Source organism: Vigna angularis, chromosome 10 (assembly GCF_016808095.1).
Source record: "Vigna angularis cultivar LongXiaoDou No.4 chromosome 10, ASM1680809v1, whole genome shotgun sequence".
Classification (NCBI taxonomy): domain Eukaryota; kingdom Viridiplantae; phylum Streptophyta; class Magnoliopsida; order Fabales; family Fabaceae; genus Vigna; species Vigna angularis.
In genome coordinates this window covers 11,175,551-11,200,327 of record NC_068979.1, presented here as the reverse complement: position 1 = coordinate 11,200,327, position 24,777 = coordinate 11,175,551, and the positions used below count along the sequence as shown (strand labels likewise).

General features: G+C 32.6%; 2 protein-coding genes across 5 annotated transcripts; one reads left to right on the top strand and one right to left on the bottom strand.

Moving 5' to 3' along the window:
- Positions 1-354: 354 nt before the first annotated feature.
- Positions 355-14,761, bottom strand: LOC108335705 (protein ENHANCED DISEASE RESISTANCE 2). 3 transcript variants are annotated; one of them, XM_017571818.2, is made up of 22 exons: positions 14,115-14,749; positions 13,697-13,771; positions 12,541-12,594; positions 12,339-12,404; positions 12,006-12,109; positions 11,660-11,727; positions 11,459-11,575; positions 11,287-11,327; positions 11,096-11,196; positions 9,437-9,532; positions 9,039-9,103; positions 8,689-8,760; positions 7,765-7,920; positions 7,318-7,550; positions 7,193-7,232; positions 6,910-7,064; positions 6,721-6,822; positions 5,709-5,753; positions 5,479-5,619; positions 3,199-3,294; positions 2,973-3,074; positions 355-795 (listed from the first exon to the last, which is right to left on the bottom strand). In XM_017571818.2, the coding sequence occupies exons 1-22, from the start codon at positions 14,256-14,258 to the stop codon at positions 688-690; spliced, it is 2,181 nt and encodes a 726-aa protein (XP_017427307.1). In that variant the 5' UTR covers positions 14,259-14,749; the 3' UTR covers positions 355-687. The 3 variants fall into 3 exon arrangements, with proteins under 3 accessions (XP_017427307.1, XP_017427308.1, XP_052725235.1); XM_017571819.2 differs by having other exon boundaries at positions 14,118-14,749; XM_052869275.1 differs by lacking the exons at positions 355-795; positions 2,973-3,074; positions 3,199-3,294 and adding an exon at positions 3,941-4,463 and having other exon boundaries at positions 14,115-14,761.
- Positions 14,762-19,432: 4,671 nt separating this feature from the next.
- LOC108334633 (uncharacterized) lies at positions 19,433-23,327 on the top strand. 2 transcript variants are annotated; one of them, XM_017570522.2, is made up of 4 exons: positions 19,433-19,766; positions 19,866-19,883; positions 20,834-21,319; positions 22,591-23,327. In XM_017570522.2, exons 3-4 carry the CDS (start codon positions 20,973-20,975, stop codon positions 23,078-23,080), a joined length of 837 nt encoding a protein of 278 aa, XP_017426011.1. In that variant the 5' UTR covers positions 19,433-19,766; positions 19,866-19,883; positions 20,834-20,972; the 3' UTR covers positions 23,081-23,327. The 2 variants fall into 2 exon arrangements, with proteins under 2 accessions (XP_017426011.1, XP_017426010.1); XM_017570521.2 differs by lacking the exon at positions 19,866-19,883.
- The last annotated feature ends 1,450 nt before the right edge of the window (positions 23,328-24,777 follow it).

The window sequence follows — 24,777 nt, the reverse complement described above, 5'->3', positions numbered from 1 at the left end:
ATTTATTTACTCTCTTTTTATTCACTCTTTCAATCATAGAGGATGAGATTCCCGTGCTGTCCTTTCTACTTTGTATTCATCCAAATAAAACATCTATCAGTATTTCTCTTTTTTCTATATCTATATTATTCTTAATCCAGATAAAACAACATAATCTTAGGGAAGAGAACCTTCAGAATTACACACTTCATGAAATCCCCTCCTTACTACACATACAACCTTTTTAGGTATAGAACCGGGAATGTCAAAGAAACTACATTTCTACAAGATGTAGATACAATCTTTGGTGGAGAGGAAGTTGTCATGGAAAATAAACTATATGCAGGAGAAACTATGTACATTTACACAAGCAAATTCCATGACGAGATGAATGACTGAACTGAACCTTTTTCTTCCTTCGACTTACTGGGAGTTACAAAAAATTGTTTGAAACTATATAACAATATTTCATAATCAGATGAAATATATCCGAATATGAATACTTTGACAAAATACAGATCCTAACAGCTTAAAAACTTAAAATGAACTAAAAAAAGCAAAAAGGAAAAAGAAAAGAAGAATTTCCTTTTAATGTTTCACAGAAGAACCCAATTATAAAACAATGAGCCTACATCCCAGAGAAAAAAAATGGTACACTTGCATATTGCTAACAAATGATTTTGTATAGAACAGAAACGACTGAGTTAGTCATGATACATCCTGTTCCAGTTTTGGGACGATGGCAGATTTAAGCTCTAAGTGAGAAATACGAACAGCTCCAATAAGCCTCTCGGGCAACTCATCGGGAGTATTTGCCTGTCAATAACAATTGTCATGATTTAATGATACATACTAAAAGATATCAAGAACAAAGCATTTGTTCAGAACCACGTACAGTTGTTACCTCTCATGCACACATGCACAAGCATAATAATAGTAATGCAACGATAAATAAAATAATTTCTCATTTAAAATCCAGCAATGAAACTGAACACGGCAAGAACATGATCCAATATTCCAATGCTCCCGGTTCAAAATACAAATCACAGAAAAATCTCTAAAATTTTTTAACCCACTCAAGATTATCATACCAAACTGGAATTCAAGTAAAATGTAAAAACATTGTTTGTTTCGGTACAGATACTTAGAGTAGCAAATTCAGACATAAACTTAAGCAGTTAAAATTAATAATAATGAACAAACAAAACTATTATATCTTTATCATAATTCTGCTCCGTAGCATCATTATATGTAAATTGGTGGAGTGATGGACAATTGGCACAATACAACACCGGCCTCTCCCACATTCACACTTTCACTACTACGTTTGCTATCCATCTTGCCATCTGTGGTTAAAGATTTACAAATTTAAACTCAAATTACTTGGTCTGCATAACATTATTACTTGTGTGAAACTTTCTTTTAACCGAAAATCAAATGCACTCAATTTTAGAATATACATACCATATTAAACAAACACAATAGTGGAAGCATAAAACCAGCACCTGGTTGGTTAGGGGCAGATCCGGGGTTGACCATGAGTTATCATGGTCACCCTCAATTTTTTTTTAACTTGTTTTAATTTTATACTTAAATGTTGAAATAGGTGATATTATTTTGTTGTACAGATTTTATAAAAGCTGATTTTGGATGTACCTAACTTTAAGTTAAGGAACATAGGTTGTAGCCTTTCTCCGAGATATACTTGTACTCATCTTTATATACACATATACATCAGCTGAGTCGGTACTTTTGGCCATCTCTAAATTCAAGGTGATAGGTCTATCCTACTCTGTTGATAATTTTCTAGTGAAATACAGTCACTCAACCGTCTGGCAGCTGTCTACCAAGCAACATACAACACAAGATTTGGTCTTGACATGCGACTGCAAACCCTCCCAAACAAGCACTAGATTTGGTCTTGACAAAGAATCTTTGGGTGCTCCAACCTAGTGTGTGAGGGGCCAATCACCGACGTTCTTTGAACCCGTTCCCCCAACCTTGGTTCTCTGTTCCAACTTACTTGGAGTTAAATACGTTTGATCACACGTTTTTTTAATATGGATGTTCGTTTTGTCGCCATTACAGTGTACATATCTTTGAGATGGTCTCTGTTGATTTTGTTCTCATTTTCTGGTACTCCTATTATTGCAACTACAAAACTCAACTGGAAAAATAACTCTCGACTACCAACTGTTGTTTTTTGGCAAATTAGCTGAACCCAATGTCTAAGAGATACTCAAATCCTTCAAGACATGCACTCTTATTTTTGGAAGAAGGCCAAGATATCTTTGATGCAACCCAAAAAGTAGCCTCCCTCACATAGACCAACCAAGATATGCTCTCACATAGAATTTTTTTTTTTTTTTGTGTACATAATTTTAAGATAAATAACATAGGTTGTAGCCTTCCTCTTTGAGATATACTTGTATTCATCTTTATATATACATATAAATAAACTGAGATGATACCCTGGTTTTGCTCCATCCCTAAATTCAAGTCATAAAAAAAATATTTTGGCCCCCCACTAGAGAAAATAGTTTGCTGCATAGCTCTGCCTCCACAGGAGGTTTGGTGATAACATACTGTTACAAGGTGCAGACATTCTTTTCCCATTATATATAAATATCTAACGATAATGTAAACTTGAAGGAAAATACAGATATAACTTAACCCAAACAAAAGGTTTGGTTCAGAACTAGCTCAGCTTAATAGATTATTTATAATTCCTTGCAGTTGAGGGTTATAAGGACATGGAATGGAATTTAAAACAACTCGTTAAAACAGCAACACATTTTTTGTCATAGCAAGCTCCACAATCTGAAAATTAAATACCCACAACCTACCTAAGTGAAATCAACTAAAATCAAGTATTATTAATAAATGTTAAATGTTCCACACTAGATGCAACAAGAAAATTAGTCTAGCCCAATTGCTGCCACTTAAATCTCATGACTTGTTTAGATGTTAATTTCTAGTAATATCTAACGCACCTGTACAAGAAAAGCCATATCTACAACCAATGTTGTAATCACACCAATAACCAGCCCCAAAACTCCATTGGCAACAGTAGAGGAACCAATATCAACATCAATCTACAATTAAAGAGTGATTGGTTAAAAAATCATAGCAGACAATTAAGATTCAAACATCATTCATCAGTGGGAAATTTTAACACAAGACAAACAAAAAATTTATAGAGCTTGAATCAAATTTTACTTCTAAATACTTGGGACCACGAATGTAGTTGCAATCAACTGCCTTTCCCAGCAAACAAGGAGTACTCCCAACACTCTGGCGTACAATCCATGAACCCTGCATTTTTAAGATAGAATATCAATAAGTGTAACGAGAAAGTATGCCTGTTTCTCCTCTCCAGTCTTTATGGAAAGATGGTAGTTATAAATTACAAACAAAAGTGGCAAAGAAATAAAAAGAAATGTAAAAATATAAATGGAAAAAATCAAAGAAAGTCATAAAGCCAACAATAAGAGATTTGATCCTGTGGATTAAGCTAGGCCAAAAATGTATATACATCAACTTGGTAACAGTCAGCAACAAAGCTGCATACATCCACCTAACGCACATTTTTTTAAGGACTGTACAATTATTCTTGGGAAAAGTGAACTTGGCAATATGATATTCCCATATTGGTACAAGTTTAAACAATTATTTTTGGCTATCATTGATTTTGTTCTGTTTGAACTTTGACCCACACAAGGAGAGGCGAGTATGTTCTTTCTTGTGGCATCTGAAAAGAAGTTATCTTATAACCAATTATTTACTTGGAACCCCACTGCTGTCCATCCATTTGAATTTTGAAAAGCCTAACAAAAATATTAAATGCTAGCAAACATGTTTTTTGTTTTACCCACAATTAGCACTCCCAACCACAGAATTTCCAAGCCTGGCCTCCTAGGAATATATATATATATATATATATATATATATATAACAAACAAAACCTTAGAATTAAGTGATGACTAGCTAAGCATATCAGCCATTGCACGAAGCAACAAAACAAAGGGAACTAAAAATTTAAATCTTGTCATACGATCATATCTGAGAATTGTGTTCATGATAAGATCCAATGCAATCCTAAAATATGTATATATAAACCAGTCCAAATTGCTCTACAATCCGGTCCTAAACAAGGAATAGAGTTAATAAGCATAATCAGGAAACTCTACTTGCACGACAGTGCTTGCAACCTTAGTTTTAAACCCACAGTTTAACTCATGTCTAGGTACACGAAGACGCATCTGATAAAAGTTGGCGAAATTTGATTAATTCAGTCAGTCTACATATTTGAGCCAATTTTTTTTACATTTATGCTATGTGCAGGCTGAATCCCCCATTGAAGAAGTTGGTAAAATATGAAGGAAAAAGAACATTTAAAAATAAAATTATAGACTATTGCTTACTTATGTAACGCATTGTGAATATGCAGCCACGAAATTCGTGTATCTTGTTCCAGTATGTCACTACGACATCAGTTCTGTTACTCTTATTTTTCCATTTTATTAACTAAATGAAGGGTAACACAATACTATAGGCAAAGGAAGACCATGAAAAACTATAAGCCAAACAATTTAAAAGGATATATTGGATGATGATTTGTCTATACACAAGTAACAAACAACAGTATCAAATCACTTAATTTATGTAGCTAAACCCAATCTAGATGGAAAAAGGATTGGTTGTTGTGAGATGCATTCTAAGTCATTAAGAAGATTCTTATAGTAAATGGTATCTCAAAAAGCTTTAATCTACAACCAATCCAAATAGCATCATGTAATCTATGTATCCAGCCTCGCCTAGTGGGATTAGGCTTTCGTTATTGTATACATTGTTTAGAACAAATTACATATGGTACATAGTTTAAGGTGTCTCTTGCAGCCACCACACTCACAAAAAACAAAAGATGACCATACCCATATTAAGACATAACTACAAAAGAATGATACAGCTACAAATTATAAAATTAACAAGTAAAGGCAGCTCTGATGCACCGATAACAAGTAAATGGTTTCTAAACCAAATTTTCAAATAATAATATCAGTAAATAAAAATAGTTTTAAATAAGGTATAAACTGAATTTTAAAATATCAATATCAGAAAATTAAGTACCTTTAACAGTTTAAAAAATCTTAAAAACTATAAAAGTAAACATTTAACCATGTTTAAAACTATAATTTGTCATTTCTAGTTTATATATACAATTGAGTTTAATATATTTAGCATATTTAATTTGGATAATATTCAGTAATGATTTTTTAATTGTGGTATGATTTATAACAAATTACAATAGCATCATATATTTTTCATTTTATATATTTTTCAATATAAAATGAATTGTTGCATCATATACATGTCGTATCCTAAATTTTTCAATATAAAATGAATAAGATACATGTCGATATTTGTATAGTATCTATACATCATATAAAGGCAGTGATAGTTTCCTAAATTATAATGACGAAAATTTTCAGTAAATACCTTAGGGACTGATGGTATAAGCTTAAACCTGCTGTTTCGAAACTCATCATCACCATCAACAAAGCGATGCAACAGGGATCCAGAAACTAACTCCTTTGTCACAAAATAAAAAACCATACTATAGTGTGTTGATGCAGGCACCTACAACCAAACAGCAAGCATTCATTTTCTTCTGACTCTAAACTTTTGAAGTTTAAAGTTGACCCAGTCATATGAACAGAAGAACTCACTTGAAGATTAATGACAATGGAGAAAAATCCTTTTTCTGAAGCTACCTACACAGAAACAAAAAGATTACGACCATAATCAGCAAAACCCTAAAAAAGGCATGCAACAACCTCCCAACATCGTAAATAAATAGTAAAAAGGAAAATCAAATTCAGTAAAGATATTCTCTTGATAACACTCCCATTTAAGTAAAGATATTATCCTCCTTAGTTTGTGGTTCAGTTACAAGTGTGTGGGTTGGTTTTGGGCCTGTCTTCTTCTTCAGTAAGGTGTTTACTCAATAATTTAAAAGATGGGGTGGGGGGGGCTGCTCCGTCTTCATTTAACATTACATACCTAAGTTTACATGAAATTTTATTATTTTCAAACATCATCATGACCCGTTTCAATTAACAGGGGTTGGTATTTTGTCCCAAATAAGATGGATATGTGGTATAATAAGCACAAACCTTGAGAAAGCGTAACTTAATTTTCCCATAAATATAAACTCCATCAAATATCTAAGTAAGAAAAATCAATCATGTGACATGTTTACTTCACACGCCGGGGTAAAGTAACAAACCTACTCACAGCTGATTTGGTAGGAGACATATATGATGGAAAATAATCAAATTATTATGCTTCAATTATAACTTGGCTATTGTGCTTCAAACAAAGGGAACCCGGTATAGCTTTCAGTTGATACACGATACTTATAATGACCTCCACCTAGAAGACAAAATGGATCTTTTGGGAGACGGTATTGTTAGTTTCTCATCCTATGCGAAGCAAAGATAAGATAGGGGATTCAGTAACTAAATGACTTCTGGACCTTTCGGATAGGAAGGCTTGAAGATCCTAAAAGTTCTACAACCATCACAGTGGCTTATTTTTGTTTCCTCTTTAGTTGAGTCTATCTTGTGATAGACCTATCATCTGTGTAATAGAGTTTAGCCCTGTTTTCTGTAATAAAATTCCCAGCTTCAACCACCTACCATTAATCTTCATCAAGAAACAAAAAGTTAAATTACTCACTTGGGCTGCACAACCATGACGCCTAGCCACATGGTCCATCCTTTTTGAGTCCTTAAACCAATCTACAGCAACAAGATCCAGCATATGCTTGCCAGCAGGAACCTTTAAAGATCACCACAAGGGAATATGAACACGCAGACAATGATAAACTTTGTTCAGAAAGTGTAAAAGAAAAAGGAGAATGAATACCTTCGACTTGTCATAACAAAAATGCTTGCTTCTGACTCTAAAGTTATTTCCATCAGAAATTTTCCAGCAGTCCCGAGCATTATCTCGGTCATCCCGGCGCAAATTTCCCGAAAAGGAAGATAAGTCGATTTCATTTGCAGGTTCTTCTTCCAAAGCTTCAGTTTAGGAAAACATCATGAAAAGATTTAATTGAGCTTCTGACAAACATGCGTCATCATGGTGAATTGCTTCATGCACAAGTATGTAATACCGTTAAATTGAATAGGGTATTGCAAGCAATTACCTGTTCTTTTCACATCATTCTCAAGACCAATTTGGTACGCCTGAAAAGTTTAATAGTAATATTAATGCTAAAATTTATGAAGCAAACCTCCAAAGTATACAGATAAGGCAAAAAGTAGATACAACCTCTTGTTCAGATTCTGCTATTTGAAAATCTTCTTCATCATCAGAATATTCATCTATCAAGGCAGAGTTTCTGCTTGCAGAATTCATTTGATCAAGAGAAGAAGGATTGACAGAAAAATCATTTGGCTTCTGATTCTTCTTTGAAGAAACAGATGTTGAGGACATGTTAACCATGACAGGAATTCTTGGATGAGCGTTTCTTTCATCTGATTGGGCAAACCATTCACGTAAACCTGCAGAAAGAGAAAAAATACAAGAATGTTGACACTAATTGTACAACAGGTTATCCCATGAAAAAGAGATTCAAAATGGGGCAATCTCCACTCTAAACTTTCAATTATTAAATCGATAGAGAGAAAGGTAAATAAAAGAAACCATGATGATAGAAGGGAGAGCATTATCATTCAGTACTAAATATGTAAACCGCATAAATGGAAATCAACTCACCAGCTACACTATTTAACATTTGACGGACACAATACTGCTGAAAAGATGACAGGTAACCCACACCCCATCCCTTCAAATCAATCTGCATAAGATGCTGGACTTGTGTCCTTGGCCTTCCATTTCGAGGTTTTAAGGGGGAAATATTAAATCCTCCACCTGAAGAAAGCAGATTTTAGACCTAAGAAATTTCAATGGAAATAACAGAAATATAGAGAAAACTTACATGAGACACATCAATGACAAACAAAAAATAATTCTTTAATGATAACTAGTGAATAATAATGATAATGATAGATAAATGACATAAAATTAATTTTTTTATAAAGATCAATCATCACTTTAAGCTGGCAGAAAACCTCAACTGATTAAAAGAGGGAAACCTCAATATGCTAAAAGTTCTAGAATTTCCATGATATTCTCCAACTTGTTAATGCTACCTTATCAAATATTATGATTCTATCCATTCTGTTGAAGGTACCGTAACAGCTTACAAGAACAATATATTCTATTGAAATTAATAAATTTTCAAACACGGTTCAGCTGTCTTTTAGGATTTAAAATTGGGAGTGTTCGCATGCATGCAAGATCCTACTTCTTTTCATAAAAAAAATAAGTATTATTACTAAGGAAAAGAGCTAAAACAACGATCCTCCTTAGCAGAAAATCGTAAATAATACAGGTTCAATAGAAAGAAAGAAAAAAAAAAAGGCATCAAAGCTTCCTGATTTTAACAAAAATCCAGATTTTCACAAATCAGAAGAGGCAAGGACCTTACAATAAACTATTAGCAAAACACCAGAGAGATAATATGAATAAACTAATCCATAATAAATTGAGGACATCAAAACCCTTTGAAATATAGATGAATCCAAGTCTTTTGAACTTTGAAGGACAGAGTCAGGTTTATAAGCAATTGAATCTTACTCTCAATATGTGCTCGAACACACCCTGGCTGTGGACTGCAGTTTTCATGCTCCCTAGAACGAAATAAAACAACTGCAAGAAGAAGAAACATCAACGCAAACTTCCAAAAGTAATAAACACAAAGTTCTGTAAAGAGTTCTTTAGGAGCATTAATTGAGAAATAGTCAATAGTGGCCATCAAATGTGTTTGATAACTTAAAGAGAAGTATTACATGTTTGAGTTCCCAATATAACTAAGTATTATTTTTATTTCAAACTCTCTTTTGTTTCCTTAATAAGTGTCATCATTAGCAAATCCTTTGAGATATAAACAGTACCAAAAACTTAGAACAAAAGAAGTAGATTCCTACCATAACTTCCATCATCATTTCGGCGCCAATATCGTACATAACAAAGATCACGGGGCCACACAAACCTGCAATGATAAATACGCATTGACAGTCAATACAGTTAGCCAACTCACTTGGTAGATGAATAACCCTTTTTTAACTATTTATCGAGTCTCAAATCATGCTTTCATATGTACAAAAAAAATCATATTTAAGCAGTGAGAGCCCTAAATATTGGCTTTCGTGTTCAAGAAATAAAAAAATTTATTCAGAAAACTTACAACACAATACAAGAAAAATCGGTTATTCAGAAAAAGACATTTTCATTCATCAGTGATTTATGTGAAATTATTTGATCAAGTTTAACAAATATAAACCACAAACAATTATAAATGACACAAAAGATAGATTATCTATACATTGGAAACCAATCTAGCTGAAGTCGATGATAAAGAACTGCTGTATGCCCATCCACCTCCTCAACTAAACTACCATGTAGGAAACTGCAATCCCATCTGCAGACATGCAAATGATAAGAAGCAAACAAAATTTATCTGCAGAATTGTGGAAAATATCGAATATCTAAAAAAAATTGTGTTTATAGTGAATATTTTAATTTCATTCAAGTGATAACTATAACATCATCTGAAATGAACAAGATGATGTCCAGAACCGTGTCAGGTTTCCAAATGATTTTATAACCCAGTTTATGTTATCATACTCAAGACTCAAAAATGTCAAACATCTTAGAGCATCAATGGTTATCAACTACGAAAAACATATTAGAAGTTCCAAACTAACTACCCGTCTTACCTTGCAACCAAAACTAAACAAATTTGCACCGTAGTTCACAATTTTCATCAAATAATTTTTTTTTTAATAAAACTATCAGTTCATCATATATAATAACAAGTTAATAACCAAGTGTTAAAACACTTTGTTAGGTCAGCCATATGGATCATATGCCATATATTGACCTCTAAGAAAACCAAACTCCCAATTAATTCATTTAAAATTTTCAATGATTTTTTTGTCTATTCTTTTCATTTGTTTCCTCTACCATTTTAATGTAGTGCTCAACCATTTGGTCCACCTTTTGCACCATGACCTCTGTTGGTTCTCAGTTCTTTGCCTCACAACCAAAAGCCATCTTAGGCAATTTTCTATAATCTTCTATATAGGTGTTACTCCAATATATTCCCAAAAACTTCCACTCATAATATATTTGTTAGTCCATTAAACTTATTCAGTTCAACATTCTAAATTCCCACCACTCAAAAATTGAACTGAAAAAAATCACGTCATAGGAAGAGCACAAAAAAATGTAAATAGTTTTCAACTCCAATAGTGCCACATTATAACATAGCAATGCCTCATTCACCTCCTTGACCAGTTTACCCTAGTATTTTTCTTAACACTGATAACTTTAACCCATTTAGCATCTAAGTTACTAAATTAGATAATTTTGCTTTCAGATTTCTTTACTATTTTTTATAGGAAAATAAGGTCTAGAGGAATAACTATCCTTAACAGGAAAGACACTCCTAAGGTGCCAAGAATAGCTCACCCCTGCTGTAGTCTTGCCTTAGAACCTTGGGCACAAGTTCTGGTTCTTTTAACTACAATGTCCAGGACATGGTACAGTAAGGCCCAGTTGGGATTAATTTCTAGCTTATGGGAATTTTTTCATTGCAGAACCTACTATAAAGACTTTTCTAAGACAAGAATTTCAAACATTGTTAAGTTTATAGGGGCAGATTAAATGAGAAAGCCTCCGAAAATTTTAGCTGCTTAAGTTAATTTTAAATTAAAGAAAATTTTGATTTATTTACTCCTTGATTCATTTTATTTTCTTCCCATATACATATCATATATGGGTTTTGATATGTTTATCCAAACTGAATCCATCTAAAGTAGTATTAGATGACATCACAACTTCTTGTCAAACCTAATTGCTCTCTCATACATCACGATAATATTTCTCCAGAAACAACAATGAATAACAATCTGCCATCATGTATGACAGCAACTATTACACAGAAACACAAAAATTGGCGGTAATTCTACAGAAAACCTACTCAAACCGTGTCCCATCCATGCTCATCACAAGTTCAAAAATTTCTTCACAAGTCGCCTCCACAACACCTACTGCCTTCATAGCTCTACTGCAGCTCCTTGGCTACATGAAGCAAATGAAAATAATTGTTTCCCAAACAATTCCATGAATGTAGTATACCATTAAATTAAAGAAAGACAGGAAATAACATACAAGGTAATCAACTTCAACGAGTTCTTCAAAAATACGAAGTCCTGCGAATTTCAGAAAGAAAATAGTGTCAGTTCATGCAACTACTACTTATCCAATAATTTAACACTAGAATATTTAATCTTTTATGTAAACAAGATAGAAAATTGCTCTCATGTAATTATATGTAGCAAACCATCTTGACATTGTAAAAGACGCCAATGTTTTCTTGAGAATGCTTGGTTGTTGATATTCTGATTTGACAAATCCGAGTCTATTTCCCGTGTCCAGTCAAAAACTGATTCAGGAGGGCCTGCATCTCAAGAAAGGAAAAGTTTAAATATAGACTGGGCAGACTAATTACAAACCCACAAAGCAGTAAGGATATAAAGTAGACCATTTCCAATTGTTGTCCTTCTTAACAAATTAGGATGAGTATCATCTTCATCCTCCTGAGCACTGAACCTGGTGATCCAAAAAATATATTGGATGTTATGAATGTATAGGAAGATATGCACAAAAACATTGGTACCAGGCAATAATTATCTACACAGGTGCTATTTGCTAAGCAGTGAAACAAAAGTGGCTGAAAATACTAAATCGTATTCCAGTATGTTTCAATAGATTATTTCAGTAGACAATCCAGAAAAATTGACATTGGACACAATTTGAAGGAAGACAGACATAATTTAACAACATATGAAACAGTATGAGGAAAAAAAGCAAAGCACAAAACTGCTTACTGGCTTTCACGATCTGAGGAAGAAGCTGTCTTTCCATTGTCCATCCCAGATTTGTACTCAAAAGAAATATATTTGTTGCCATTTGATGGTTGAGCTCCCTGGTGCTGCATGTATCAAAGTTCAATAGCATCAACTTGCACAACCAAAAAGCATGTCCTTCTAGGATGGACTCACCAAGTTAAATTGCAATGCATCATTTTATCTTTGTACAAGTAAGTGTTTTTCATATTTCAAGTCAATGTACATCAGGGAGAGATAAACTTTAACAAAAAATTTAGGAACATGGATATCAATCCACAATTAATGAACGTTGTGCAACTTCTTGAAACAGACCTGATCAATAACATACTCTATTTTTTCCTTCCAAATTAGGGCCTCTTGGATGTTAAATGCTGCCATCTGCAGTAAACACGAGACTTAGCAAAAGCAAAATTATAATAATAATAATAATATTAGTACGAAAAGGCAAATTGGCAATTATGGATAAAAGGGAACAAATATATGCTGGATCTATGAATGAGGAAAATCCACTAACCATAATTCGATGGTTCTTTTCTTTCTTGTTGTAAACCGACAAAACATAAACCATCTGCACAAAATGAAGTAAATGGTTGAGGACAAATAGAGAGAACAAAATCATTGTCAATATTCTAACTACAAATACAACTACCAAAAGTCAGTATATGCTACTTTCAAAATAATATCAATGGTCAATTTGTTTTATTGAACTTTTCATTAAAAAGGAGAAAAAACATGCTATCAAAATTCTTGACATGTCCTTACCTCTTCAGAAATTATTCATTAAAAGAGGAATTTCTGACTACTTTACACTATGGCTAAAAATAACCTGGTTATTGGTTACTGGTCCGTGCACCAGGTGAACACACATACCTCTCATTCTAGTGCACAACTCCGCTTGAAAGGTTTGATTTGAATCTGAACGATTGTGCTAACTTATGGACAGGATTAATAAAAAAAATGGGTTTAAATGTAAACTCTGGCAAATCCATGAGTTAACTTACAAGATTGACAACAATGGAGAGGATTATATCACAGCTCTTACTTGATGATCAGAATATACATCTGATCAGGAGATTTCTCTTTTAGACAAGGAGAGAGATTGCAAAGTTTTTGCATGTTTTCCTCCCAACTTTAGAATTCTTTCTTCTTTTGTGAACACGTTGAAGAATGATACCCTATCCTCTTACTTTAGAGTTATTTTCTTGTGACAAATTTCTTCCTTAAGCTAAAAAGAAAATAAAAATACTAATCTATCTTGGACAATACAGGACCCAACCCAGGCTCCATGAGTATATTTAACAGTACATAAAGGGGTGTTAATTTTTATGTGCATAAAAGTGTGAAGTCCTAGCATTACTTGTCAAAAGACTGAGGCCCGTTTGTTTTTCCTTTGTTTCATTAAAAACCATTGGTATAGTTGAAAGATCCTTCTTTACATCACACACCATAAATCATTCCAGAACATCTCCTCGTTTCACCTGCTTAGTTGCCCTCCATTCCCATATTCAATTCCAATAATCCGGATTAAAAAATTGACACATGCAAACCAAGCATAGTATAGATCGTGTCAAGGATAATTTCAAGACCAGTAGGCTCACGCAGCAAGCAGAGGAACCAACAAATAAATAATTGTGTATGTGCTAGTGTCCATGTTTGATTGGAGAACTCACATGTCCATGATGAGTCTTCAAGCCTCTATCCTCCACTCTGCAGTTGCCGTCAATTAGCAGTGTTTTAATTGGGACCTACCAAAAGCATAAAAACAAGTTCATCTCGTCAAGATTTTCAGCAGCATCCACTATCCAACACACTGCCCTACTCCCACAAAGTAAAAGATAAAGAACCAAAACCAAAAAACAAAAAAAAGTTTAGGAAGCATAAAAAAATTGTAAAAGTAAAAAAGCAATCTCGCAAATTCCCTATCCTTTTCCATAGAATACCCCTAAAGGTATTTCTCGGAGAGTGGAAACTTCAACAAGCAAAACAAATTCAAGCAAAAAAGAATAACAATCGGTTTAATTCTCCGAAACGCAAAGGAAACCAAAGAAGAGAAATTCCACACACACAAAAAAAGAAAAGCAATAGAACCACCTGATTATCCTGCGGTTTCCTCTTGTAATAGGCGAGCAGCCGCGACTCCAACACGAAGTACCTCATGTGAATGAACGATCTCCCGATCTTCCGCCGGCCGTACCGCACCATCCACCCTTCGTACACAACCTTAGACGACATCCTTTCGTCCAAAGAGAATTTCAAATTCCAAATTCGGAGAACAAAAAAACTGACGCGGTTCCAGCCGGAAGCAGGAGACTGAGAATCTCTGCTTCGGCAAGATCAATTGCGAGCTCCTACGCGGTCCGACGACCCATCACTGACGACCGGAGACAGAGGATCGTGGAACCGGCCACTTCACTCAACTTTCGCAGAACAGGGAAGAACTTATGATTTGGTACTCGAATTCCGCATTGGCACTAGTGGAGTTTACTCTCCATCGATTGCCAGAACCTTCCACCTCCTTCTTGGACTTGGTTGGACCGAGATCGGCGTGGATGAGATCGGTGAAACGACGACGTACAGGGGAACTGTGTTGAGAGAGAAGAAAGAGAGAGAATTTGAAGAAGAGATTCTGTTGTATTCTAATTAGCGCAAGTGTGAGATCCCACGTAAGAAAAGAAAAGGCTGTGACCGCGAGCAGCACTTGCCACGTGGCGTGTTTGAATTGGGCCGTGTGGGTTAAATGCGAGATGGCGCCGTGACACTTTCTCCATTTTTGAACGAAGGTGGCGTCCTCTTCTCGTTCTTTCCTTCTAATAGTCTCCACCAGACCAGTTTAATGTTAATTAGAGAGTTAATTAGTATTACTGTTTGAAGAGGACATGATGAAAAGGGAAGTGGGTCCCATGTGATTTTTTTCATAAGGGAGATTACATATTTATCCCAGATGAAATACGGTTGTAATTTTGTTTGTATTGGGGGTTATGGTCATTTTGCTAGTGAGGTTGGACACTAATTTACGCAGGTACAGTGATGGATACAGTGTAGTGGGATTAGGAATTGGAATTAATTTGTGCGTCTCACTGTGTGAGTGTCGACAGCTAAGCGAGACATTATTGAAATCTAAAACCAAGAAAATTAGTTGTAATTAATTATTAATTATCTATTGTGCATTACAGGAATATATATATCTTTATTATGATTTATTTTTTTAGTGTTCAAGTATATATATATATAATATGATCTGGTTTGTCCAGAAAAACTAAAATGTAAAATCTAATTACTTTCTTAAATCCTGTATTTACTCACGTGATTGTAGTATATTTACTGGATTAGTATTTTAGTAAAATTGGTTTTATTGTAAGTAGCAAAAATTTACTCAGGTGACTGTGTTTTGTATTAAATTTTAGTTGTGTAACTCATTAAACTTGGTATACTTTGAAGTAATATTTTTATTATATGTTGTAATGTATTAAAGTTTAAATAAAGAGTATAAGAGAGAAAAAGTAACTTATAATAATAGTTAAAAGTTCGTATAATAAATTTGAAAGTCGTAGTCACTGTGTTTTTCTAATAACATGGTTTACTGAGATCCGTTATTTATAAAAAAAATTATAATTATGAAAAATATCATCTTACTTTATATTCTTAACAAGAATTTTTGTGATTGAGAAATAAATAATGCCAATTTTTTTTTTGTGTTTGAAAAGATGATATTCAGTTTATATAATAACTATAAGAGTGGTAAGAATAAATAGATTTTGTCCCTTAAATTTTTTGGTTCATAAATTATAATTTTATTATTTTCACAACTGAAAATATTCTCATAATTTATCATGGGTTGCATAATTGATCACGTAACTATTTCTTATTTTAATAATGAATAATTAAAATTGATAAAAAAATATTAATAGTAAATAAAACCATTTTTTTGTTCATTTTTGTTTCAGAAAACAGTCTATTTTTCCTTATCTTGAATTTATTTTTTCTCTACCACAAAATTGATGCAGTTTAAAACAACATTGATGTGACTAATGATGTTTCATTTATGAAGATTCTAAATTGAGCTTGGTAGGTTTTAAAGCTCTTGAAATTTAAAATTTAAAATTAACCTAAAAGGAAATGTTAAAGACGTAGAAGCAGCAAAAAAAGTTTTGTTTTTACTAATTTGACAAACATGTGAACATGTGCAAAAATATGGAGAGAGTTTAAAGAAGAAAGCTATGGCAATATTTCAATAACAACAATTACCAAAAGTCATAATTGCAACTGTTAGGTGCTTTTTTTCTGTAAGTTGTTTTAGGGTATGAAGCGGTGTTGTGGTTGATGTGATGATGACACTCTCCCTTCTATCCTTCTATCAACAACCATCACCACCGGTATCAATTTATTTCAAACACTGAAAAACCAATTTTAATTAATTAGATAACGATTTGAGAATAATTTTTTGATAATATTCTAACATTATTTACGTGTCATTATATTATTGGTCTAGGTTGATGTTTATGATTATTATTATTGATTGTAAAATAATTTTAGACCAATCATGTTACAGATAAATGATGTTAAAATATTGTGGAAAAAATATGTTGTTAAAATATTATTATTTTTTTAATTATTCAATTTTTTTATTTTTCATTTTTCTGAACATGACAATAGCATGTGCAAGCTTATAATAAGCACCATTTTGAGAAAATCTTAATTTCAGTTGCCACTTACGCTGTGTTTGTTTCAATATGTTTATTATTGATGAACGAGTGATATTCCCGTAAGCGGATTTGTAATTATACGAAGGTGTGGATCTGAGAAAGATTATTTGTATTTTAGGTTTGAGGTTGAAGTTGTCTGTTTTATTATATTATATATTTTTATGTATAAATTTCAGTTTTTATCATTGTTTGCTTTGAATGTTCAGTTAAGTTAGATATTTTAATGTTAAAGTAGTTTTTTAATTACACTAATTAGTGTATAATAAATATAATTATCTATTTTTTTATTTTAAGTATATATTTATAATTTTTGAAATAGATTTTAGTTTATCAATTATCTAATCACAACTCAATTACTAGTAATTTTAATCTGCTTTAATCTAATTAATGTTAGTGTAAATCTTGTGGTAATTTGATTGTTAGGCCAGTCAAGTAATAACTATATACAGTCCATCATATAGATATAACTATATAATCCTATAATACAATATTAGTTATAATAAATTTACTTTTTGTTAAATTATCTATAAAACATTAAAATTCTTGTTACCAAATTTTATAACATTGTTAGTAAATTACATTACATTAATTTATATCAATTTACATTTTGTTATTACTATTTAAATTGATTTATAGTACGTCAACCATATTTGAACCTTCCAGCTGACAAAAGTGACCAAAAGGTTCATTAAAATTTGGCTCCTACCAACGAAGTTGTGAACTAAAAAGAAACAAATGAAAATATGGTCCCAAACCCAAACCCATTTTCCATCGGATCTTTGAACATGGAACTTAGCTTTGTTTTTATTCTTTTATACTTTTGGTCAATAGTAGATAGAGGTTTCACTTTCACATTGCATCCTTTGACTATATAACATCATTATATTGAAAAAAAAATTATCCCACAAGTCATTAATTTTAAAATTAATAATTAAGTTTTTAGATAACAACTTGCATATTAAAAAGATATTAGTTTAATAATTACTAATTAATTCTTTTGTTGGAAAAAAATTAAAGTTTTAGTAAAATGTTAGCTTTTATAAAGATTTGTTATTAAAGTTAAATTGACCTTCTTAAGGAAAGGTGAAAGGGTGAAGAGACAAAAAAAGGTTACAATGAGAACTTCTCCAAGTTGATAGCGAATTCCTGGGTGCCCACAATTTCTTAGCGAATTCCACAAATTTTCAAAATGATAATTTTATCTTCTGAAAAATTAACTTATGAAATATATATATATATATATATATATATATATATATATATATTCTAGAATAACTTTTTCATAATTTTGAAATGAAATTTATGGAACGGAATGACATGTTTGGAACAAAAATTCTAGAATTAGGTTTGCAGAATGACTGGAATACATTTTTCAAAATGTTTCTCAGAATAAGATTTTTGAAATAAATTTTCTGAAATGCATATAATGTTTTTTAGAATAAGTTTCCCAAAAAATCTTAAATGAAATGTGTTTAAAAAAAATATTTTCAGTTTTCAGAACACATAAAATATGTTTGGAAAATAATTTGTTTTAACCTTCTTCTTTTTTCACTGTAACGTTCTTCTCTTTTTTCTTTGCAACTGACAACGATGATGGAAATAGCAATGATAATGGTACCGTGGAGTGATAGAAAGTATATACGTATTTTCTTATTATAATGAATATCCAATTAGTAATTAAAAGGGTGCAGGAAGCAAAAGCCTAAGTCCAAATGGTAGCATGTTTTATGAGAGCTGAGATGTTGTATGTTTTGTCCAAAAGTTTTCTTTTTCATTTTCTAATATAATGATAAATTTTAATAAGAGGTCAGAAATTAAAGTGTGTTTTTAAATTTCACATTTAATAAAAAAAAATAAGCATCATATAAAAAAATTAATGAATTCATTATATTATGTGTGAGTTGGCTATTAAAATTATATATCTCATGGGATCCTTCCTTAAAAGATATATAATTAGTTCATACAAATTCCTAATTAATTAACACATATCTATTGGTTTAGGAACATAATTTTATTTTACTTACTCCTATTTGTTATTTATTTAAGTTATTAATATGTGTATACTTTATCCTATTTGTTATTTATTTAAGTTACTAATATGTGTAGGGTTGTTTGTACTCAACTAATGTCAAATATTTATCTTGAGAGGATAAAATAATATATTTAATTATTTTCAACAAGTGTGGCTTACTTCTTATCAAAATTACGATTAACTTTTATGAATTGAATTGATACATATGATTGGAGGAGTTAGATAGAAGTGGTTGACATTTCTAGAATATTTGAAAGTTGAAAACCTATAACATATTCTTCAACTCAAGAGACAACCTTTGTTTATGTTGAAGGAACTCTTTTTATTTTCATTTCCCCTGATCAAATGTGTGATGTCCTCTACTCACATTTTACTAAATTTCTGAACAATATTTCTTAAATAATAATAATATTAAAAATCAATATATATATATATATATCTTTTTTTTTTCAAAAAGGAATAAGGTGAACAGGCCGGCGGCGAAATGCCATTATTATCTCTATAAAAAAAATAATAGCACAGACCATGTAATAATGATGTGATTTATGTTCTGACAAGCTGTTATCTTTTGAACCCCGTCTAAACTATATATTATATTTGTTTCATATTATTGTTATATAGTTTATTTAAGTAAAAAATAATAATATTGTTACATCGATTGAGATTGTAAAATGTTATCGTGCCCACTTGTGTATGGAAGAAAACAGATGCGGAAAGAGACCGCAGTTTCCAATTAAACTACGTTGGTTTTCTTTTTTGGTGAATCTCAAGGATGCTTCTTTGATTCACCCTTTTAACCCCACAAAACCAAACATCATTGGTCTCAGATCCCACGAACCCGTCATCATACCACTCTTTGCAGTTTGTGCCACCAAAGTTTTTTTTTCTTTTTTTTTCTGTCTCTGCTTGATGAATTCAACGAAGTTGTCGTGGTCAAGAAGAACGTAGCTTTTTGAATCGGAGAGAGAGACAGTAGTTTATGAATTTAAACCAATCACTCCTTCGGTAAGTAATACACCTTCTTTCTCTCTCTCTCTTTCTTTTTCTTTTTCGATTTTCATCATTGTTATTTTCTTACTTCATGATTATGCTTATTTTTTTCAGAACCCCATTATCCACAGTGTAAAGTGCCCAACTATGCATCTGATGTAGATTATAAAAATCTAAGCTTTCATGCCCACACACACAATCTGACCCAGATAGATATGTATAGGAGGGGAGAGGAAATTGTGTTTTCTGATTTAATCATGAGTATAAGATGGGTTTTACTTTATTGTTGTTGTTTTTTTTCTTTCTACGTAGGTTGAGATATTGTTTCAGTTATCGATTGATCCCCTTGTTTTTGTTTTCCCCTTTCCTTCACTAATTTCTTTGTCCTGGCTGAGTTTTTTGTTTTGAGCCCGAGTTTCTAGATTTTGACTTGTTTGGAGGATTTTTTTTCTTTGATTTATTTTAATTGACTGAATATGATTCCTCGCCCTTTGAGATGTGGACTTGTGTGAAGAGTTTTTCTTTATCTCTGTCAAAATGGAAACTTAAGATTGACTCTGAAAACCAGACTTTTCGAGTGAATCAATGGAAGCACTGAACCGGAGTCGCTTCTATCTTATTTCACCAAAAATCACTGAACCAGAACTGCACTAGAATTGCATAGTCAACAACTCTTGGCTTTGCTAGTTTCTCTTGTAAATTCAAGGACCGGGTAGGATCCATCTTTGATTCTTGGTAGAGGGTGGCCTTGCTGGATCCTGTTGTAAAAGAAAAGCTTTTAAACTGTTAAAGTTGCAGTAAAAATAATAAACAATTTAAATTTTGAAGCACATCAGATATAGCAGACAAGGAAACTGAAAAGTGTATATATATATATATATATATATATATATATATATATATATATATATATATATATATATATATATATATATATATATATATATATATATATATATATATATATATATATATATATATATATATATATATATATATATATATATATAATTTAAGAAGATTCTGTCCAAAAAGGCTGCTATTTATTGTTTGAAAACTGATGGTGCCATTATTGTTAACAGGAATAATTAGTTAGCTCATAAAGGGGGAATTCTTCGGTGATCATCTATCTAATCTGGTCCAGCTAAGGGATCATTGAAGGCCAAGTTGGTTAAATACTGAGGAGATTGTATTTTGGAGAGGTAACATTTGATCAGCAGCATGGGATCTTTCAAGGGTCATGCTTTGCCAGGGACACTGTTTCTTGTAATTGGGTTGTGGCACATATGGGGCTCTGTGGTGAGATATGTTCGTAATCCTAAGAAATTTGAAGTGAGGGTTTGGAATCCCGTGCCAGGGTTTGATGGGAGGCTCAAGCACCTGGAGCTGTATGTTATTACAATCGGTGCTTTCATTGACATGTGCATCGAGCTCTTGTATTCAACTCACCTCAAGTTTTTTGTTAATGGGGTCCTTAATCCTTCTCATATGAATGACTTTGAGCACTCAGGAATGCTTCTCATGTTTTTCATCTTCGGTGTCGTTGCCTTACTTTCCCAAGAGACCAGGTTAGTTCCTCTCTCCCTCTCTCTCCAATAGGATAAATTTTGCTTTATAAATTTGAATGTTCTTTTTCTTGAAGAACTAATACTGTTTAACTCAGTTTTCTCTGTCTAAATCTTGATTACTCATAGTTTAGACAATCCAAATCTTGATTTAACATTTCTCTAATGTCTAAAAGGGTATAATGCTCGATTCTACCAGTTTTTTTCCAACAGTTGAAACTTTGCTTTTCATTCATTGTGTCTGGTTCTTGAAATTAAACTAAAGATCTTGAAATCACGTTCTGCTAACCTGCTTTTTAAGTGAAAGTAGGTTTTCAGTGCTACTGCTGTATGATGAGTAATGGGATGCTGATTCAAACAGTTAAGATAATTTGTGAGATAGATAACTCCACGCCATATACGCTTTCCCATTATTCACTTTCTACTTCTAGAGTTTCCCTTTGTTTTTAATTGGCGTTTTCAAGAATTAACAAAGTTTCTTACAAGATATATTAGTCCTTAAGCAGCATAGACAAATTTCATTTGGTACTTTTTGTGTACATGTGTACATAATGCATTCTTTGCTCCTTGTGCCACATTGCATTCATAGACAGCACTAGTTGCGTTTGGTTTGGTTTTCTATTGGAAGCTGTGGGGATATGAAATGAAAATTCAAAATAATTTTGCTGTGCATGGGGACAAATGGTTATGCCGTTCACCTTTATTTATTTTTGGTGAAATTAAATATTTGGTCTCTACATTTCACATTATTCTTCAGTTTAATCTTACATAAGAAACTTCTACATTTTGGTTTTAAACCTGAACAAATTTCTAAAAATCAGCAAATAACAAGAATAATTTCATAACGTTTGTTTTATAAAAACCAGAGTGTAAAGTTTATCATGTGGGGACTATAACAAAAGTTGATTTTAACCTACTTTGTTTAGTTTGGCTAAGGAACATTTAGATAAGATGTGAAGAAACTAACAACCAATTTAATTACCTCGAGGAATTTGGTGAACAAGAAGTAAAGCTTTTTCTCAGGAGGTTTTCAATTAGTTCAACTGCCAAAGATCTTTTCTTTTCCCAATCATAATGATTCATTCAGAGACTCTATCTTTAACTGCATATTCTTGTTTTCCTATCATTTCTTCAGTCTGTCATTGATTATAGTTTTTATCATGATCTCTAGTTTACTAGACATGCAACCTAAATTGGAACAGTTACCAATTTCCTTTCAAGCATCTTATTTTATACCTTTTTAATTATCTTTCCTTGTGACTTTTTCTTGACAGATTTCTTCCATTGCCAGAAGGTGCTCTTTGTTTGATTGCAGCCTCAGCATTCTGTGCAGAGTACCTTCTATTCTACTTCCACTCAACAACACACAAGGGTCTGGAGGGCTATTATCACACCCTCCTTGTCTTCCTGGTGGGACTCTGCATTTTATCTTCAATTGCTGGAGCCCTTTTGCCAACAAGCTTTCCAGTGGATTTATGCAATGGCATTGCTATAGCACTTCAAGGTTTTTGGTTCTATCAGACTGCATTTGTTCTGTATGGCCCTATGATGCCAAGTGGCTGTAAGCTTGGGGAGATGAGTGTCACATGTCATTCTGCTGATAGTGAGGTTCGGGGTGAATTGCTTGCTAACTTTCAGCTCTTTGTTGCTGTTCTTGTGGTCCTTGTGGGAACTGTGGTATCATATGGCTTTGCTGCATCAAGATATGGGAAGTATGAAGTTAAGAGTTTGCATGCATTTCAGGTTGGATTTGATGAGGATTGAAGCAGTGTTGCTAGTTTTTTTCTAGAGATAGTGGTGATGTATTTGGAGAGTAGTTTCTTATAGAACACGGCTGTATAATGATGAAGTGAAAAGGTTCATGCATATATGATCACAGAAAAATGAAAAGTAGAGAAAAAATAATAGTTAGATTTTTGTGATGACAATAATTTTAGGAATCTGATGTTAAAGTAACTTTGGATTGTTTTTGAGGTATATGATTACAAAATGATTTTTGCTGATTACAAAATGTGGATTCCACTTACATCATATGTTCTTGGTCATCATTCATTCTTGATGATAATGATGATGCATTGGACCTTAAAGGGATCATTTTTTTCAGACAAAAAAATAAACTAAAGTTAACAGCTGATTAAAGAGAAAAGATAATTTCATATTGGCTAAAAATATCATGAGAGCGCCACAACAGTAAAGTTTATCAAACCAGCTTTTAGGACGCTTGCGCCGACTTTATATTTGCAATTTATACTTTGCTTTCTATGAAGAATTTCATCAATTTAATCTAAAAATTTATCTCACCAATATAAATCTTTAGAACTAAAATATATAAAAAACTTTAGATATATTCATATTATCATCACTTAAATCCATGTACAAGAGACCACAAAATGAAGATTGATTTTAAAAGCTAAAAAAATATAAATATTTGTTCAAAATTTTCTTAGTTTCAGAAAATGAGCTACAGTTTCAGAGACTAAGAAAATTGCAATGTGTTCCATTTTTTATTGCAATGTTGTGGTCCCCCATGTTTAAAGTGATTTTTGTCTGTGTCTTTGAGTGCTTTTTGTTTATGGTTTTAATACATGTTTTGTCGTCATGTGATTACATTATAGGTGTATAAATACTTATATATAGTGTTTTGCATCATGGACGAGGATATTGAGGTTGTCTTTCACCATGGAGGGAAATTAGTTAATGATGGGAAGCTTAAGTATGAAGGAGGGGAGACATCTAGGTTTATGTTTGACCCAGATGTTTGGAGTTATTTCGTGGTTGTTAGTGTAGTGAAATCTTTGGGATACCATGGGTTTAAAGATATGTGGTACTCTGTAGGAGGGGCTTCAGTGTTGGATGATAAGTTAGAGTCTCTGTGTAATGACACTGATGCCATGCATATGGTTAATTTAGCTAGGCTGAATGGTGAGGTGCATGTGTTTGTGATACACCATGTTTTTGAACCCGAAGTCATACATATGTTGGAATATGTTGGTAATGATGAAGGACAAGTTGAAGAGAGGGGTGATGTTGATTGTGAACAACAACAAATGGGTGATGTTGATGGTGAAGAACAAGAGATGTGTGAACAAGTGGAAGTTGATGCTGTTATGGAGGAAGAGGTTGTTAGAGTTGAACAAGTTGGTGGTGTGTTGAAGAGATAGGTGATGTTGATGGTGAAGAACAAGAGATGGGTGAACAAGTGGAAGTTGATGTTGTTATGGAGGAAGAGGTTGTTAGAGTTGAACAAGTTGGTGGTGTGTTGGAAGAGATGGGTGATGTTGATGGTGAAGAACAAGAGATGGGTGAACAAGTGGAAGTTGATGCTGTTATGGAGGAAGAGGTTGTTAGAGTTGAACAAGTTGGTGGTGTATTGGAAGAGATGGGTGATGTTGATGGTGAAGAACAAGAGATGGGTGAACAAGTGGAAGTTGATGTTGTTATGGAGGAAGAGGTTGTTAAAG

Bases quoted from the DNA above. Each gene is read 5' to 3' on its own strand.
- LOC108335705 (XM_017571818.2), bottom strand. From the start codon at position 14,258: ATGTCGTCTAAGGTTGTGTACGAAGGGTGGATGGTGCGGTACGGCCGG. The intron at 11,576-11,659 runs GTCTACTTTATA...CTTGAGATGCAG, and splicing joins AAGGACAACAATTGGAAATG to GCCCTCCTGAATCAGTTTTT. The intron at 11,197-11,286 runs GTATGTTATTTC...TGCTTCATGTAG, and splicing joins TCGTTGAAGTTGATTACCTT to CCAAGGAGCTGCAGTAGAGC.
- LOC108334633 (XM_017570521.2), top strand. From the start codon at position 20,973: ATGGGATCTTTCAAGGGTCATGCTTTGCCAGGGACACTGTTTCTTGTA. The intron at 21,320-22,590 runs GTTAGTTCCTCT...TTTTCTTGACAG, and splicing joins TTACTTTCCCAAGAGACCAG to ATTTCTTCCATTGCCAGAAG.